At 38.7% G+C, this 18413-nt stretch overlaps 1 protein-coding gene across 6 annotated transcripts in view; it reads right to left on the bottom strand.

Annotated features, from left to right (window-relative positions):
- Dpp10 (Dipeptidyl peptidase 10) overlaps positions 1–18413 on the bottom strand; it is a 174295-nt gene that overhangs the window by 15510 nt on the left and 140372 nt on the right. For all 6 annotated transcript variants that reach the window (XM_073966552.1, XM_073966553.1, XM_073966557.1 and 3 more), the window contains 9 exons: positions 12885–12980; positions 11797–11911; positions 11523–11617; positions 7800–7927; positions 7045–7253; positions 1745–1952; positions 695–805; positions 438–561; positions 33–262 (listed from right to left, as the gene is read on the bottom strand). In XM_073966552.1, the coding sequence (XP_073822653.1) occupies positions 33–262; positions 438–561; positions 695–805; positions 1745–1952; positions 7045–7253; positions 7800–7927; positions 11523–11617; positions 11797–11911; positions 12885–12980 (1316 nt within the window). The remainder of the gene's footprint in view (positions 1–32; positions 263–437; positions 562–694; positions 806–1744; positions 1953–7044; positions 7254–7799; positions 7928–11522; positions 11618–11796; positions 11912–12884; positions 12981–18413) is intronic.

Below are 18413 nucleotides of genomic sequence, written 5' to 3' on the forward strand. Positions count from 1 at the left end.
GCTATTTCGTTTCGTTTGGCCAAAATACTAACATCCAATTATTTACTTGATCCCAATGCAGAAGTTGTTTGACCTCATACTGGCCATGTGTCAGGGGTATAACACGCTTTCTGGCCACATGGACATGCACGATATGTCGAAAATATCCCGAATTGCCATCACGCAATGGTGATATTGAGATGTAGGATGTACCATCAGAGGCAAATAATGGCACGGAGACCGTATCAACCCATCCGCGACCATCACCGCTAACACGATGTGTCTGTGAAAATGAAATAAATCGATTTTTTTTTTCATTCAACCATAAAATGTTTTACAATTATTGCCATGATAATCAACACAAACTATCATCAATAGCGGTGACTCTTCCGTTTGGCTTTTATGACCCCCTCCTCCACTCGGAATAATAACCACAAAAAATGCATGGCAGAACTTACCTCAACACACACAAACATGGGAGCTTTGCATACGCTTACAACGGAAATATTTTGTGGCCGATTTAGCCATACCACACTTATTTCGGATTCGCTAACCCAACTGGCGCTGGTGAAATAATACTCTCTGATAGGGGGAGCAGTAATCCGTTAATGGTTAGACGACGAGGTGGTGTTTAGCGGGAGAAATGAAATAATAACATTTAAAGAGGAATTGAGTGAGGTTGGTTTTGCTGTAGTTGTTGTTAGGGGAAACTTACTCGTTTTGTAGTACATTTGGCGGCTGAATATCTCGGTGAAGTTTTTCCGGATCTTTTAGATCAACCACTCGCAGTGTTATGGCGGGATTTTGAGTTCCAGGTTTGGGATATCTAAAATAGATGGTTTTCAAAAGGATTTTATGGTTATTTAAGAAACTCCAAAAGGTTTGAATAGAAGTTTAAAAGTAATTTCGAAAAACGAAGTCCTTTGGAATATTAAGACATTGCTTCATAATTTAATCGTAAATGGTGATCCCTTGACTCTAGTGTTAGGGGTGAGGGGCTATGCCTCTGAATTCGAAAAATCTGCAATTAAAGCATGATAAACATATGCTATGTTCCAGAACCAACAAGTGCCTCTTATTAAAATTTGGATAATTTTTTCCTTTATAAATTTGTCAAAAATGTCCAAATATAAGGTTCTGAAATAGAGCAATAAATTATCCTAAATAGCCTGATTTTTCGAACAAATTTACCGACTATTTTTTAGTCTCCTAGACATGTCGTTCCTATAACTTCACATTTCTCAGAGCTAAGAGCATCCATTTCTGTTTATTTATCTTTGACGTTGAGGTGAATGATCCAAGGATTGTTACAATAGAAATCAAGCGCAATCCCACACATACCCACCTTTATGCCATGTTTCGGTGGTTAGCCACCCACCACCGAAGAAGGCCATTCGATTTTAACCAATCCGATGCATCTTTTAAACTAATTATATTTTTCAGTGGTGTTTTAACTGTATTGCAGAAATATCCTTAATCCTCGACAATAGGCCTTAACCATTCATTACAATTCTAGAGACTAAGTGGTCTCTCTCCCTCTCTTCCTCTTTTTGGATTCATTTTAATAAATTATCTATTACATTGGTTATCTTTTATTGAAAGCTTGTACATCCTGTGTTGTTCAGTTACAACTAGAAAACTACTTAATGAATATTTAATGAACTTCCTTACAAGGTACGCCACCAGTTGTGTGGCATGCATATGTGTTCCGACCACTCTCCACCCACACCATGATTTTTGTCTCAAATTCCCTTAGCATACTTACCTCAATGAACGTATTTCCGGATATAAATTAGCATTTGGATGGCTGCCAGCACCTGAAGAGGTGGCCGATGGACTGCGGCCATTACTGCTTGTGGTACCATACCAGGCAAAATGTTGTTCTTGCACCATAGAATCATTGAATGAACCATATAACATCATATGGCCATCATGTGATAGCCAAATTGCATTATTGGCATTAAGGATTTCTTCTATAAAAGGATGGGAGGAGTGAAGAAGAAGAGAAATAGAAAATACATTAAAATTACACAAATAGAAGTATAACGGGAGAACAATTTGTACAAAAATTATAAGAAGTTTACAACAGGAGTGACAGTGGGTGCGGTGACATAACTCCCAAATCAATCTTCTTTCCCTTATAAAATCTTTAAACAGTATAAGATGTGAAGACTGGCGGACTTAGGCCGAAATTTAAGAAATTCGTTCTTAAAATGATACAAAAACCCGTAACACAAACAATGTGTTTTTCAAAATATTTTGGGTGGTATATCCGCTATTATTTTTGGAGTGACGATCAAAATTATTTTGAATTTATATCAATGGATTTATATCATGTAAAGTGACAGTGTATCCGGGCACCGTGATAGTGTAAACCGACTTGCTTATAGTAAAAATTCACATATCCACATTGTATGCACATGTTTAAGAGTTGCCACATGAAAGAGTTTTTAATAAGAGGTGTTATTTTGGCATTTAAAGAAAATTGTTATAACCTTGTTGAGAGATAACACGGTCCGGAAACATTTCCCGTAAAAGAACACTAGTTTCGTTGCTTTTATGGTACATAGCACCGTTTTGTCCAGATCAGTCATCAATCATGTCTCGACGTAATTGTTGATCCAACCACATTTTCGAAAATCTATGTAAGTAAGGCCATAAACCGCACCAAACATTCACACGTTGAGGTTGGAGAGACTTCTCAACCATAGCAACTCGAAATTTTCCACCAATTTTTGCTTCACTACGATCCAAAAATGCTTTAGTTTTGCGAACTGTGACTGCAAGTTTTTCATCATTTTTATATACTCAGCCTTTAGGCTATAGAGGGTATATGCACTTTGATACGACCAAAAATGTACCTCATCGAAATAATGGTTTTAGACCCCAAGTACGTTTGGACGAAATCTGTTTCACACAATTTTGAGTATATTTTACCATCCGTCTGTCTGGCGGCTGGCTTGTGCGTACGATAACTCTCCTACGGATCAACCGATTCGAACCAAATTTTGCACTTCGTAATAATTTGGTTTAAGTTCGAAGATGGGCCATATCGGTCCATTCCTTCAGGTACCGCCCCCACAAAAGTTCAAATTTGTTCGGTCTGGTCCAAAGTTTGCACATCGTATTATTCCTTCCAGATGATCGGGTTCGAATATGGACTATATGGGTCCATTCCTGCGGGTCCGTCCCACACAAAATTCGGAAAAAGTAAGGTTTAAACCCCCCCCCCCCCTCGGATCGTTTCGAAATTAATTTCAACAGGTTGTCTTTGCTGCCGCCATTATAATTTTTTCAGGGGCAAGTCCATATTTCCTGAGATAATGTCCTAAAAGCTACAAGAAACTCTGACGGCACCAACTAAAATGACAACTCCGTAAGATAATTCTCGCAGGGAGTTTCTGATCGGTCCAAACTTTGCATATCATATTATTTCATAAAGTCTTGTGCCAGGATGGAATATGAATTATGTCGGTCCCGTCCATCTGGTACCTCCCACACAATTGGGAGAAGTGCAGTTTGGGGACTCGTCTCGCATCCATTTGATTTTTTGCAGAAGGTTGTTTCCACGGTCCCTATTACAACGGTACAATTTTTCCGGAGTAAGTCCATACTTCCTAAGATAATGACCCCAAAGCTCCAAAAACCCTGCCTGCACCAACTAGAATGGCAAATCCGCACGATAACTCTCGAATTTTTTTAATTGGTCCAAACTTGGCACATCGTATTGAAGTCGAACCTCGTTCAAAATCGCCGGAGCTCTTTTTAAATAAATCGCGATTCAAGTTGACATTTTTAGGGGTTGTTTAGGTTTTCACGATTTTGCTTGGAAACCGCAAGTCCTATCAGAATGAGGCTAACGAAAATGTTGTAGCTATCAAAATTCTCTACAAGATTGGCCTTTGTGGTATTTTCGTAGGTTTTACCATTTTTGAGATATAGAAGTTCAAATTGGGACAATGCACTGACTGTATCGCCCCCTTATAAAACAATGTCATGAAGGGTGCGCCTTGACTAACATTTAATGAAAACCGCTTACACAGTTGAAGTTTTTGTGAATTCTGAAACAGCAATGTTCATAGATGAGAAAAATCTAAAAACAAGAAAAAATCGCTGTAGGGATTTTTAAATAAATCGCGGTCAAAATTCACATTTTGTTTTTTTAGATTTTCACGATTTTGCTTGGAAACCGCAAGTCCAATCGAAATGGAGCTAAAGAAAATGCTGTAGCTGTGAAAATTCTCTAGAGGATTGACGTTTATGATTTGTTACCAGGCTGTACCATTTTTGAGATAAAAAAGCTCAGTTTACATTTTTAGGTTTTTTGTTAGGGTTTCGCGATTTTGCTTGAATACGGCAATTCTTATCGATATGGGACCTAAGAAAATGTTAAAGCTGTGAAAATTTTCTACAAGACTGGCTTAAGTAAGTTATCCTAGGTTGTACCATTTTTTAGATATATAAGTTTAAATTGGAATTTGCAGTCATGACATTGTTTTATAAGGAGGCGATACAGAATTGAATTGAATTTGAATTGTCCCAATTTTAACTTCTATATCTCAAAAACGGTAAAAACATAAGCAGAATACTATAAAGGTCAATCTTGTAGAGAATTTTCGTAGATACAACATTTTCTTTAGTCCCATTTTGATAGGACTTGCGGTTTCTAAGAAAAATCGTGAAAACCTAAAAAAAACCCTAAAAATGTCAACTTGAATCGCGATTTATTTAAAAATCGCTCCGGCGATTTTTTTTTGATTTTTCCCATCTATGAACATTGTAGATTCAGAATCCGCAAAAACTTCCCAGGTGCAAGCACCTTCCATTTAAACTTGTTTCAAAAGCACCGTGGTTATATAAAACCTTTTCTAGAAAATGTAGTTTTTTATACCCTCAGCATTTATGCCAACGAGGGTATATACACTTTCATACGGGCAAAATGTGCCTCATCAAGTATGTTTGGACGAAATGTGTTTCAGACAATTTGGAGTCAATTGAGCAATGTCCGTCCGTCTGTCTGTCTGGCTGGAGCGCACGATAACTCTCGAACGGATGAACCGATTCTGTTAAAATTTTGGCTTTCGTAATATTTTGCCCAAACTTACTTTAAGTTCGAAGATGGGCTATATCGGTCCACTCCTCCCGGTACCTCCCACACAAAAGTTCGGAAAATTTGTGCGCACGATAACTCTTGAAGGGAGTAACCGATTTGGTCCATACTTTGCACATCCTGAAATGTGTACCAGACTTAGATAAGGTTTCAATATGGATTTAATCGGTCCACGCCTTCGGGTACCTCCCACACAAAATTTCGGAAAAGTTCAGTTTAGGGCCATCTCTCCAATCGCTTTGATTTTGCAACTTGTATTCACCGCCCCCATACGACGGTACAAGTTTCATTGGGGGCAAGTCCATACTTCCTGAGAAAATAGCATGAAAGTTGCAAAAAACCCCTATGACACCGTGTGAGGTGGTTGCAGCGCAAGATAACTCTCGAACGGATCTGCCGATTCGGTCCAACATTTGACCTTATTAATATTTTGTTCAAACATAGTTTATGTTCGAAGATAAGCTATATCGGTCCAGTCCTTCAGGTACCTCCCCCACAAAAGTTCAAAAATGTTCGAAAAAATTGTTCGTACGGTAACTCTTGAAGGGATTGGCCGAATTGTGCATACGATACACATCCTAATATATCTACCAGATATAGATCAGGCTCAAAAATGGACTATATTTGTCCACTCCATCCGGTACCTCCCACACAAAATTTCGGATATATTCACTTTAAGACCTGCAATCGAATCACGTTGATGTTTGTTTCATCAACTTGCAATCGCTGCCTCAATTACGATGGTAAAATTTTTTTTCAGGGGAAAGTCCATACTTCTTGAGCAAACAGCCCGAAGGGTGTAAAAACCCCATAGGCACCATATGTAGTGGCTGGAGATCCACTTCCATAACGGTCAATGTCGATCCATTCCTTTTAGTATCTCCTACGCAAAACTTTTGATCTTTAATCCTAATCAACATTTTTGTCGGTTCAAACGTCCAACATTTTTAAAACCTCCTAAATACATACGTTTTTTGGGAAACAATTGTTTCAATATACACAGGCTGAGGGTATATCTCTGTCGGCAAAGCCGACTGATACTTTTTTACTTGTTTTGTTTTAAATTTCACATATAATATTACGAGCATTGATGAATACAATACATGGTCAATTTTTGCTGCTTTAACTGACAAAAAAGATAAACAGAACTACTCCATTGTGCTTATCCAAGAACCCACCACAACATAGGGAATAATTAAAAACTATAACAAACATGAAAAGAAAACACAAATTACGACCAGGCCATGTTTTCTCCCAAAACCACTTCAAAATCCAAAGAAGAATAAAAAAGTTGAAACAAATAAAGACAAGAATCTTATTGTTGATGTACACACAAAAACAAAAATAAAATCAACCTGGCATAAAAACAAAACTCACCAAAATTGTTTTTTTCACCACGGCATAGAATAAAATAATATTGTCCAGTTGACAAAAAATATTGTTGGATTTGACAAAAACAATTGTTGAAATTTTTTCTCTGCGTCTACACTTGCTGTTTTATGGCTCCGTAGCATTTAGACGCGCACAAGCAAATCATCCAATGCTTCGGTTATATGGAGAAACATAACTATTAACTATTTTCTTTTTAAATTACTATTCTGGGTAAGGCGTCAATGTTGTATTAAACCGCTTTGAATCAAAGTTCAGAAAACGTTCAGACGTTTTTCTCTAAAAGTTTAATGCATTTGGATTAAAACTTGTTTTCAAAATCAAAATTTATGTGAAATATTACATTCATTCATGTCATTGCTAACAGAATTTAAAAGTGGTCTTTAAGAGACAAACAAGCAGGAAATTCAATTTGAAATCAATTTTCTTTATAGGGAGAAGACAACTGTCACCAACCCATATTGCCACGTTCATTGGCAAACGTTGCATTCTACACATTTCACATTTGCTGCAATCATCATTTTGTCAACTCAGTCGAGTCAGTCAACCACAGTGTTTCAACTTACCTTCATACAACCAGTCGGGTATACCATTAAAGACAACACCTGGTATGGCATCGCGAGTTATACGATGAACAAATTGTGACCGCGCCCCCTGGCAGTAGTAAATGTCGTAATTGTAAACTAAAACGATGGCATTGTTGTGGGGCGTAAAACGAGCGAAGTGCAAATATGGCCATTCATCGCTACCATCGATTTTCAATTTGATACTTTCACTGGCGTTGTGTCAATACAGAGCAGGAACATCATCCGGCGACAGCGAAACGTTGGCGAGCAGCCCGAGGTGACATAAAAAAAGAAATAGAACGGAAAATAAATTGAGAGCAGTGTCTGGGTTATAATGTAGTGTAGGGTCTTTGGAGATTTCGCCAGGTGTGAAATTGCATAATAACGTCAGTCAAAAGGTAGTTACGCTGTTAGTTCTGCTCATTGGATGGTGGCTAAATGCAAGCCAGTATGTCAGCTAACATTTTCCCATGAAAGCTCACTTTATTGTGTGACGACAAACAGAAACAAATATTAATGTGATGTGGCAGCAATAGCTTTTCATCCAAAGCAGATGGATGTTGATGATGATGATGATGACGATCAACGTCATCAACAACCTTTGCAGCATCATCATTCAATACTCGTTTAATTTAATTAACTGCCTTGTCACTTTATTTCTTTCTTTTTTCTCTCGTCTTTCTTGTTTTTGTTGTAATTGATGATGAAGTTCTTGTCGTTTATGTTATGTTGTTGCTGTTGTAATCATTACTCACCTCGTTTGAATGTCAAACAGCGTGTATTGAGCCAAAAATGAGTGACGGAATAATTTGATAACATTTTGTGACACCATCAAATAACGTTTATCCGCCGAAATGCTAAAAGAGTACGGCGCTAAAGTTTTCTATGAATGGAAAGAAAGAAGAAGAACAACAATAACAAAATAAAAAGGAAAATGTAGACATAGGAAACCACAGTGTGGCGCTATCAGACATAAAGGATTCTTTTTCATGAATTGGTTGGTTTTTTGGGCAAAAAGCAAATATAATATTAATGATGAGTATAATGAGCTTGTAGAAAGATAAATTCCAAAAGCAAATATGAAGGCGTATAAAAGGCGGAAACTACAATGAAAAAATTAATAACAAAACTGTGAGATGCAGAACGCAGCATGTGTCTGATTAATTTATGTTAATGTTTAGAGGATGGGATGGAATGGCTGATGTAGAATAAACAGATTAATAAGCCCCAAACAAAAACTTCAAACAATAGGGGGGAGGATTGTTACATGACATGGTGTCATTATTAGGTGTAAGCAGATATGAGGATATTGGGAGATTTTTTCTTTTGTTAGTTCTAATGTGGGGTTATTGTACTTTAAAGATATTTCTGTTATATATAGTTTTTTATTTTGGGTATTTTATGTAAATTTGTTAAGACTTTAATGGCAATAAGAACGTCTACTTTAGAGTAGGATGACCCAAAGATTGGCCTACTGTAGAGTCATGGTCCAAAGGGACGTCTACTGTATAGTAGGTGGCCCATTGGGACGTATACTGTAGAGTAGATGGCCCATAGTGATGTCTACTTTAGAGTAGATGGCCCATGGAGTCGTCTACTGTAGAGTAGATGGCCCATTGGGTCGTCTACTGTAGAATATATGGCCAATTGGGTCGTCTACTGTAGAGTAGCTGCCCAATTGGGTCGTCTACTGTAAAGTAGCTGGCCAATTGGGTCGTCTACTTTATAGTAGATGGCCCATTGGGTCGTCTACTGTGGAGTAGATGGCCCATAGAGTCGTCTACTGTAGAGTAGATAGCCAATGGGGTTGTCTACTGTAGAGTAGATAGCCAATGGGGTTGTCTACTGTAGAGTAGATGGCCCATAGAGTCGTCTACTGTAGAGTAGATAACCAATGGGGTCGTCTACTGTAGAGCAGATGGCCCATTACGCCATCTACTGTAGAGAAGATGACCCATTGGGTGGTCTACTGTTGAGTAGGTGACCCATTGGGTGGTCTACTGTAGAGTAGATGGCCCATTGGGTCGTCTATTGTAGAGTAGATGACCCATTGGGTCGTCTACTGTAAAGTAGATGACCAATAGGGTCGTATACTGTAGAGTAGATGACCCATAGGGTCGTCTACTGTATAGTAGATGACCCATAGGGTCGCCTACTGTAGTGTAGATGACCCATAGGGTCGTCTACTGTAGAGTAGATGGCCCATAGGGTCGTCTACTGTAGAGTAGATGGCCCATAGAGTCGTCTACTGCAGGGTAGATGGCCCATAGAGTCGTCTACTGTAGAGTAGATGTCCCATGGGGTCGTCTACTGTCGAGTTAATGACCCATAGAGTCGCCTAATGTAGAGTAGGATGGCCCAAAGAGTCGTTTACTGTAGAGTAGATGGCCCATTGGGTCGTCTACTGTAGAGTAAATGACCCATTGGGTCGTCTACTGTAGAGTATATGGCCCATTGGGTAGCCTACTGTAGTGTAGATGGCCCATTGGGTAGTCTACTGTAGTGTAGATGGCCCATAGGGTCGTCTATTGTAGAGTAGATGGCCCATTGGGTAGTCTACTGTAGAGTAGATGACCAATAGGGTCGTCTACTGTAGAGTAGATGACCCATAGGGTCGTCTACTTTAGAGTACATGACCCATAGGGTCGTCTACTGTAGAGTAGATGACCCATAGGGTCGTCTACTGTAGCGTAGATTGCCCATTAGGGTCGTCTACTGTAGAGTAGATTGCCCATGTGGTCGTCTACTGTAGTGTAGATTGCCCATGGGGTCGTCTACTGTAGTGTAGATGGCCCATAGAGTCGTCTACTGTAGAGTAGATGTCCCATGGGGTCGTCTACTGTGGAGTAGATGGCCCATAGAGTCGCCTAATGTAGAGTAAGATGGCCAAAAGAGTCGTCTACTGTAGAGTAGATGGCCCATTGGGTCATCTACTGTAGAGTAAATGACCCATTGGGTCGTCTACTGTAGAATATATGGCCCATTGGGTAGTCTACTGTAGTGTAGATGGCCCATAGGGTCGTCTACTGTAGAGTAGATGGCCCATAGGGTCGTCTACTGTAGAGTAGATGGCCCATAGGGTCGTCTACTGTAGAGTAGATGGCCCATAGGGTCGTCTACTGTAGAGTAGATGGCCCATAGGGTCGTCTACTTTAGAGTAGATGGCCCGTAGGGTCTTCTACTTTAGAGTAGATGGCCCATAGGGTCGTCTACTGTAGAGCAGATGACCCAGTGGGTCGTATCAAGAATCAGTTTTTTACACCCAAGAAAACTATCTATATTGGCCCTACGCATCGTTTGATAAAAAGCCACTTATCTTCCCCATTCATCTTCGCAAATGTACATTAATTTTTGTTTGGTTTTAAAAGTTATCAGCAGAATTTTTATATTCGTATCATTAGTTTCATTTAATGATTTACCTCCTCCATTTTTCTTTCTTCTTCACATTTCTGAGAAATTTAATAGCATTGAAATTGCCAATGGCAATGCTTTCACTTTCTTTCGCCCTCCCACCCATCTATTCTCGACCTGCCCTCTTTTATATTGAATTTGTAGAGGAAGCTATCATATTTTAATGAACGATTACGAAGTAGCAGAAAAAAGGATGTTAAGGATGCCATTCGAGTTGAGTGTATGTGCATAAAAAAGGAAAAACTTTAACAAAAGTAAAAAAGTTAAATTGAAAAAAATATATACAAATATATGTATATATGTATGTAGCTTAGATAGAAGGAGAGGGACGAATGACATATACTCAAATATTTATTTACAAACTTTAAGGAAAATGTCAAATATTGATGTCATCTTAAGTGTGTATAATATGTAGATATGTATGTTTGTATTTGAAATAACATAGCAAAACGATGTGAGTAGAATATATGAGATTTTTTATTGAAGTCAGTATTCAGATCAAGTTTCATAAATACTCGTAAGTCAGATTTGGTCCAAGCTCCATGCAGAATGCGCCATCTCTGACGACCAAAATGGGCCATCTACTCTGCAGTAGACGACCCTATGGGCCATATTCTCTTTAGCTGACTGGGAGTGATCCATTGAATCCACAAGATCTATATCAAGCTATGGCCTTTATGGGTCATCTACTCTACAGTAGATGACCCTATGGGCCATATTCTCTTCAGCAGACGTCATTCCCATTGAATCCCCAAGATCTATATCAAGCTATGACCTTTACGGGTCATCTACTCTACAGTAGAGTAGATGACTACTGTAGAGTAGATGACCCGTAAAGGTCATAGCTTGACCATAAAAGCTACAATGAGTAGAAAAGTTAATGAATGATGGTTGGATGAAATGATAAATATCTCTATGGGCATACAAGTGCCGCCAATACATTGACTTGGAGGCTGGGAAAAAGTAATGAATTCTCATACTAAGGGAGAGATGAATGATAACACAAAATCAACTACAAGTTAAGAGCAACAACAACAAGCAAACAGCAAAGTGAAAAAGTAACTTACAAATGTAACGTTTGACATTAAGACACGTTCTGTTAGATTGGCAACATTCAAAAGACAAATGCGTCCCCAATGATCCTGATAAAGGAATTCTTCTTCTGTTAAATGGAAAAAGAAGGGAAAAAAACAAGAGAAACGAAACAAGACAATAAAGAAAAATTGTGACAATAAGACTTTTTGCTAAATTATTATGGTTGTTTTAACTACTTTTGTTGTTGTTTTTTTACAACTCTAAAGCTTTTGAGGTATTGATAGATTTAAAGCCCGTTTTACTTACCATTTATCCAGGTGCCATTGGATTTTTGAGGCATAAATGCGCCATCAACGATTTCCTGTAACTTGAGACGCTGGCCTTTGACTCTAGGACCCTCGTCGGGTGGGGTGAGCAGTACCTTTTATAAAAGCAAGAATTTTATATGATGTTTTCTATTCATAATCCAAAGTACACAAACAAATCAAAGAAATACAAATAAAAGAAACGAAACGAAACAAACACACACAAACAAACAAGAAGTGGAAGAAAAAGAATGACACAGACAAAAGACCCAACAAATTTTGAAAACACCAATTGCAAGAAAGAAATATTATATACACCAAAAAAGAAAGAAATTAGAAAAGAAAAAAAAAACATAATTTAAGTGCCACACATCACACATAAAAAGAAAAGGATAATCAACATAGTACAACAAAAACAAAGACGTGGGAGTCGTTAAGAAGATCAAATGAAATCAGAATTTTTGTTTAACCAATTTCAGATTTACATACAAAAATGAAAGAAAATGATGGGATTCGAGAAGAATAAAAAAACGAAAACATTCGCACACACCCGCAAACCCAGCAAACGGAATTATTTAAAGGTTACACACGCACACATACACGCACATAATATACAATTAAATACACATACAGAGTTACATTACAAAGAAACAACAAGAAAAAAGGAAAAAGAAAGACAAAAAGGCACACATAAAGTTTACACGACCAAAAAAAGTAAAGGATTCTGTTTGGTTTTTGCTTTAGTTTGGTATTGTTATTGTTTTTTTTTGTACTTCTTTCTTGTGGGCATTTTTTCTGATTAAACGTTTGCATGTTTTTTTTTTGTTCGTTTTCATTCTTAATGTTGTGGCACACATTGACATGCAGTTATGCCAAAACATTTCTGTTTTAAATTCCAATTCATTTTTTCTTAGTTGTTTTTTTTTACAAGGAAGTTTTTTGTGAGTGATTTTCTTTGTGGTGGAGTGGGGGGAAATATTTGTTGGGCTTTACTTGCGGACATTCCGTGACACAAAAAAGGGGTTGTGTGGAGGAGTTTCGTTGCAATTTGGGAAGTTTTCCAAAAAATATTTTGTTTGCCATACTCACCACAGATGTTACAATTAAAGCTAAAACTATTGTTATGACCAACAAGGCAATGAGTATCCCACGCCAATTTCGTTGATTTGGATTACTGGAGACCAGCTGTTTGAGAAGAAAATAAAAAAAGGAAAAGGAGACATTTGTTATAAATTGTTTAAGAAGAATTCTTTAGGTTACAATCCTGACGCTAGATTCTTGTTCTATGAAAATTTGAAGTGATATTCTTTATTTATTTATTCTTTATTTATTTTTAATTTATTTTGTGTTTATTTTAACATACAAGCTTCCATTTTATATTTTCATAGAACAGAAAATACGCCCCACAACTGAATATATGATCTGAAATAAATGGGTTCATTTAAAGGCGAAGCTGAATTGCAAATCTGAATCTATAATCAACACCATTCGAATACGAGTTCCTCGTATTTTAACAAGATTTAAATTTTCAACATTATTGTCTAAAAATGTTTAGACCTTAGCATACTATATAGTATTTTATCTTTTTCCTTAAATCGAATTTCAAATCATTAGAAATTGTAACTAATCATCATTAGGGATACTCCCAGTTCTAAACAAACTTTATTGTAAATTGTCAATTTAAAACTACATCTTTTAAGCTACAAACTTAAGCAAATGTCAAACAAATAATTGGCATTAAATCTGAATCTTTCGGGTGACGTAGGGGATGGAAGATACCAAGCAACGGTCCTGACCGGTTTTAACATGGCAAAGCCCAGGATTTATCTTGGTCCCTCTTTCATCTCAAGTGGACACTGACCTCCCCGTGGTGTCACCTGGGGAACTGCCTTTAACACCTGTTAAAGGTAGTGAGCTAACATGTGCCGCGCGTTCTCCCATAAGAACGTTAAAAACTTGGGTTTGGGCGTCGGTTTAGTAACCCTCCCCTAGAAAAAAACAGCATACTATGAAAAAACGAAAGAAAAGGAAAACAACCCCCTCTAATGTTGACGAACATCGCAAACGTTTTAAGGACCATGATCTGCGAATCTGTACCTGGAATGTTCGCACTCTTTATAGAGAAGGTGCAGTCTTCGCATTGGCAGACGTACTTGAAAAGTACAAGGCCGATATTACTGCCATACAGGAAATACGATGGACTGGGACAGGCGTCACAACAACACCTAAATGTGACGCACTGTATTATAGCTGCCATGACGTAAAGCATGAGTTTGGTTGCGGATTTGTAGTTAGTCGGAGACTAAAACATCTGGTATCCAGCTTCACTCCAGTGAATGAAAGACTTGCTGCAATTCGAATAAAAGCTAAATTCTTCAACATCAGCTTTATTTGCGCTCATGCTCCCACTGAAGAAAAGGACGAACAGACCAAAGATATATTTTACGAGCGCTTAGAAGAAACATATGACCGTTGCCCTGCCCATGACATTAAAATCATTCTAGGCGATTTTAATGCCAAAATTGGAAAGGAGAATATCTTTGGCCCAACAGTCGGGAAATTCAGCCTCCACAGTGAAACATCTGTCAATGGTATGAGGCTGATAGACATTGCAGCTGCAAAAATCATGGTAGTTAGCAGTACCAGATTTAATCATCTCGATATTCATAAGGGCACCTGGCTGTCTCCAGATCAGAAAACTAGAAATCAAATTGATCATGTTGTGATAGATGGAAGACATTCATCGAGCGTGTTGGATGTGCGATCGTTCCGAGGCGCAAACATTGATTCGGACCACTACCTTCTTGCAGCAAAGGTACGCACCCGCTTAAACGTGGCAAACAAAATACGAACAGACACAACACGAAAGTTAGACATCGGTAAGCTGCAATCACAACAGATAGCCACAGCATATTCCACTCAACTAGCCCAATTGCTTAATCAAAGCACTCCTCATCCCGATAACATATCAGCGCAATGGCAAAGCATTGCCCACTCCATGCAAACAGCCGCAAAATCCATACTTGGATACCAGAGGCCTCCACCAAGGAATCCATGGTATGATCAGGAGTGTCGTGCTGCCACCGAAGAGAAAAATGCGGCATATAGGGCTACTTTAGAATCCGTAGCAACGCGTAGCGCACGAGAGAAATACAGGGAGAAAAGGAGAGAGGAGCAACGTCTTTTCCGCAGGAAAAAGAGAGAGATGGAAAAGCGGGAGTGTGAAAAAATCGAGATGTACAGGAGCCAGAATGAAGTCCGAAAATTCTACCAAAGAGTCAAGCATCAAACTGATGGCTTTGGTACAGGCACATCCTCCTGTAGAGACCAGCAAGGTAATTTGGTAACTGATACAGATAGTGTACTCAGGATATGGAAAGAACATTTTTCAAAACTGTTGGTATCCAATAGCAGCGAAGACGACGAAGATACCACAGTCCCAATCCCAGAAGATGGTATTGAATGTATACCGCCCAGCCAAGATGAGGTAAAGACAGCAATAAATCGGCTGAAGAATAATAAGGCAGTAGGAGCCGATGGCTTACCAGCCGAGCTGTTCAAAACCGGAGGCGACACGCTGATAAGGTGTATCCATCAGCTAGTTAGCACCACCTGGCAGGAAGAACGAGTACCCGACGATTGGAACCTGAGTATCCTGTGCCCCGTCCACAAGAAGGGAGATAAGACTGTATGCTCTAACTACAGGGGCATAAGTCTACTCCCTATTGCCTACAAGATCGTGTCAGGGATATTGTGCGAACGACTAAAGCCTATGGTCAACGAGATAATTGGACCATACCAATGCGGCTTTAGACCTGGCAAGTCCACCATTGACCAGATATTTACCCTGCGGCAAATCCTGGAGAAGACCCAAGAGATGCACATCGATACCTACCACCTTTTTGTCGATTATAAAGCAGCCTTCGACAGCCCGCTGCGTTCAAAGGTATTCCAAGCCATGTCTGAATTTGGTATCCCCGCAAAGCTCATCCGGCTTTGCAAAAGTGACTTTAACAGACACGAGGTCATCAGTTAAAATAGGAAAGAACCTCTCCGAAGAGTTTGGTACCAAAAGAGGTTTCAGACAAGGAGTCAGCCTTTCGTGTGATCTCTTTAACATCCTGCTAGAAAAGGTTATACGAGAGGCAAACGTCAAAAGAAGTGGCACAATCTACACCAATAGTCACATGTTACTTGCTTACGCTGATCAGTAAAAGAAGTAACCGATACCTTTATGAAGGTCGAAGGAGAATCTGCTAAAGTGGGTCTGGCGGTAAACGGTGAGAAGACCAAGTTGATGGTGTCGACGCGCAATGCGTCCATTGAGCTCGGACCGACTGTGGAAGTTGGTTCCTATAATATTGAGGTAGTAAAAGACTTCGTCTACCTCGGCACCTCCGTAAACACAACAAACGACATCAGTTGTGAAATAAAAAGAAGAATCGTATTGGCAAACAGATGCTACTTTGATTTAAGTAAGCAGTTTAAAAACAAAGCCACATCTCGTCAAACAAAAATAACGCTCTACAAAACACTGATACTACCCGTGCTGATGTATGGCTCCGAAGCCTGGGTACTTGCGCAAGCAGTCATGGCAGTGCTTGGTGTGTTTGAGAGAAAAATTCTTCGAAAGATCTACGAACCAATCTGCGTTGACGGTGAATATCGACGTCGCATGAACCACGAGCTGTATCTGCTGTACAACGACATCAATATTTTTAAACGTATCGAGATGCAGCGATTCTTAATCGCTGCCCAATAATAATAATTTCTTGAGCTGACTAATTGTCCGACCACATATTGAAATTAACTTTCCCGAACTTATTCCGCATCCCGAATTTACTCCGCATCTCAAACCCAAGTAATTGTATTTGATTTATTACAAGATACATATTATTATTATTTATTACAGATAATTTAACCCCAGTCCAGTACATATCTGCAATTGTTCAACCGCATTTTTGAATCAGCACATGAGGTGATAGAGGAGTTATTATAATGTAATTCATTTAAATTAATACCTCCAAAACTATGCATAAATTCCACCTCTCAGCAACTCATCAGGGAGAAAATTGTAGAGAGGAATTTGTCAGTAATCAGTAATACTACATCATCCGCGTAGGCTAAACTTTAGTGCCCAGATTGTCCAATTCCATTAGTATGTTGTTGATAACCGACCGCCTCACGTAGAACTGTTTGCACGGATTTACCCTTAATATAGGCATGTTGCGAGTTGCTAAGACAGATGGTGTCCACATGGATCATAATCTCAATCAAGTCGATTAATCTTTCAAGTGTCTTGAGGAGAATTATAGGTATATTCTTTCGGCGCAGAGTGACTAGGTTTCCGTGCTTTCAGGATTTAAGTGATTTTCACCTCTTTCCACACACTGAGTGCGCACAGAAAAGACAGACGTTTCCATTTCATCTGAATTTGAAGGTTGTTTTTACTTCAAATGAATTTGGGGCCCTTGGAGAGTATTCTTCAAAACCTAGTCGAGTCGCTGACTCCTTCTATCCACACGCAGAACCTGATTCATGCTTTTTTTGGCGGGTTTGATTTTGCTGTTATATTAGAGAAGGGCGCGTGTCACGATCGTGACTCTAAACCGCAACAACTGGAAAGTGTTTAGAAACTAGTCGTCACTAAAGTGCTTAGTTGTTTATGGGCATATTTGTTGTTTTTTAGTTTCACTATCGTGACACGCTCCCTACTTTAGACCCTATCAATGTCAAGTTTTATCTAATTGGCCCTACTATAAACTCATTTGGTAATTGATTAACTCTTTCGCTCATCGGCTTTGGTGCTTTGAGGTTAATGGTCTGTTGTCAAGTACTACACAAGCTTTTCTTGTTGTACCCTCAGTCTTAAGGCTAACGAGGGTATACACTGCCCCTCACTTGAATAGAACCCCCTACAACATTTTTTTCAACCTCCATTTTTTCGGATTTATACAAGATATGAACTGTTGCACCCGTGCTATTGAAGCAACTGTAAATGGAAGGAGCTTACACCTGGGAAGTTTTTGCGGATTCTGAATCTACAATGTTCATAGATGAGAAAAATTAAAAAAAAAAAAAAACAAAAAAATCGGGTATCAAATCGACATTTTAGGGGTTTTTTAGGTTTTCACGATTTTGCTTGGAAACCGCAAGTCCTATCGAAATAAGACTAAAGAAATCATAATTTCGTAGGTTTTACCGTTATTGAGAATAGAAGTTCAAATTGCGACAATGCATTGACTGAATCGCTACCTTATAAAACAAGTTCATACATGGTGCGCCTTAACCAACTTTAAGTAAAAACCGCCTACACCTTGGATGTTTATGCGGATTTTGAAACAGCAATGCTCATAGGTGAGAAAAATCCAAAACCAAGAAAAAAATCGCTGGAAGGATTTTTAAAAAAAAATCGCGGTCAAAATTCACATTTTTAGGTTTATTTCAGGTTTTCGCGATTTTGCTTGGAAACCGCAAGTCCTTTCGAAATAGCACTAAAGAAAATGTTGTAGCTATGAAAATTCTCTACAAGATTGAGGTTTATCATAATTTCGTAGGTTTTACCGTTATTGATAATAGAAGTTCAAATTGCGACAATGCATTGACTGAATCGCTGCC

The sequence above is a fragment of the Musca autumnalis genome, unplaced genomic scaffold (assembly GCF_047663935.1).
Source record: "Musca autumnalis isolate F117 unplaced genomic scaffold, ASM4766393v1 scaffold_2, whole genome shotgun sequence".
NCBI classification, from domain to species: Eukaryota; Metazoa; Arthropoda; class Insecta; order Diptera; family Muscidae; genus Musca; species Musca autumnalis.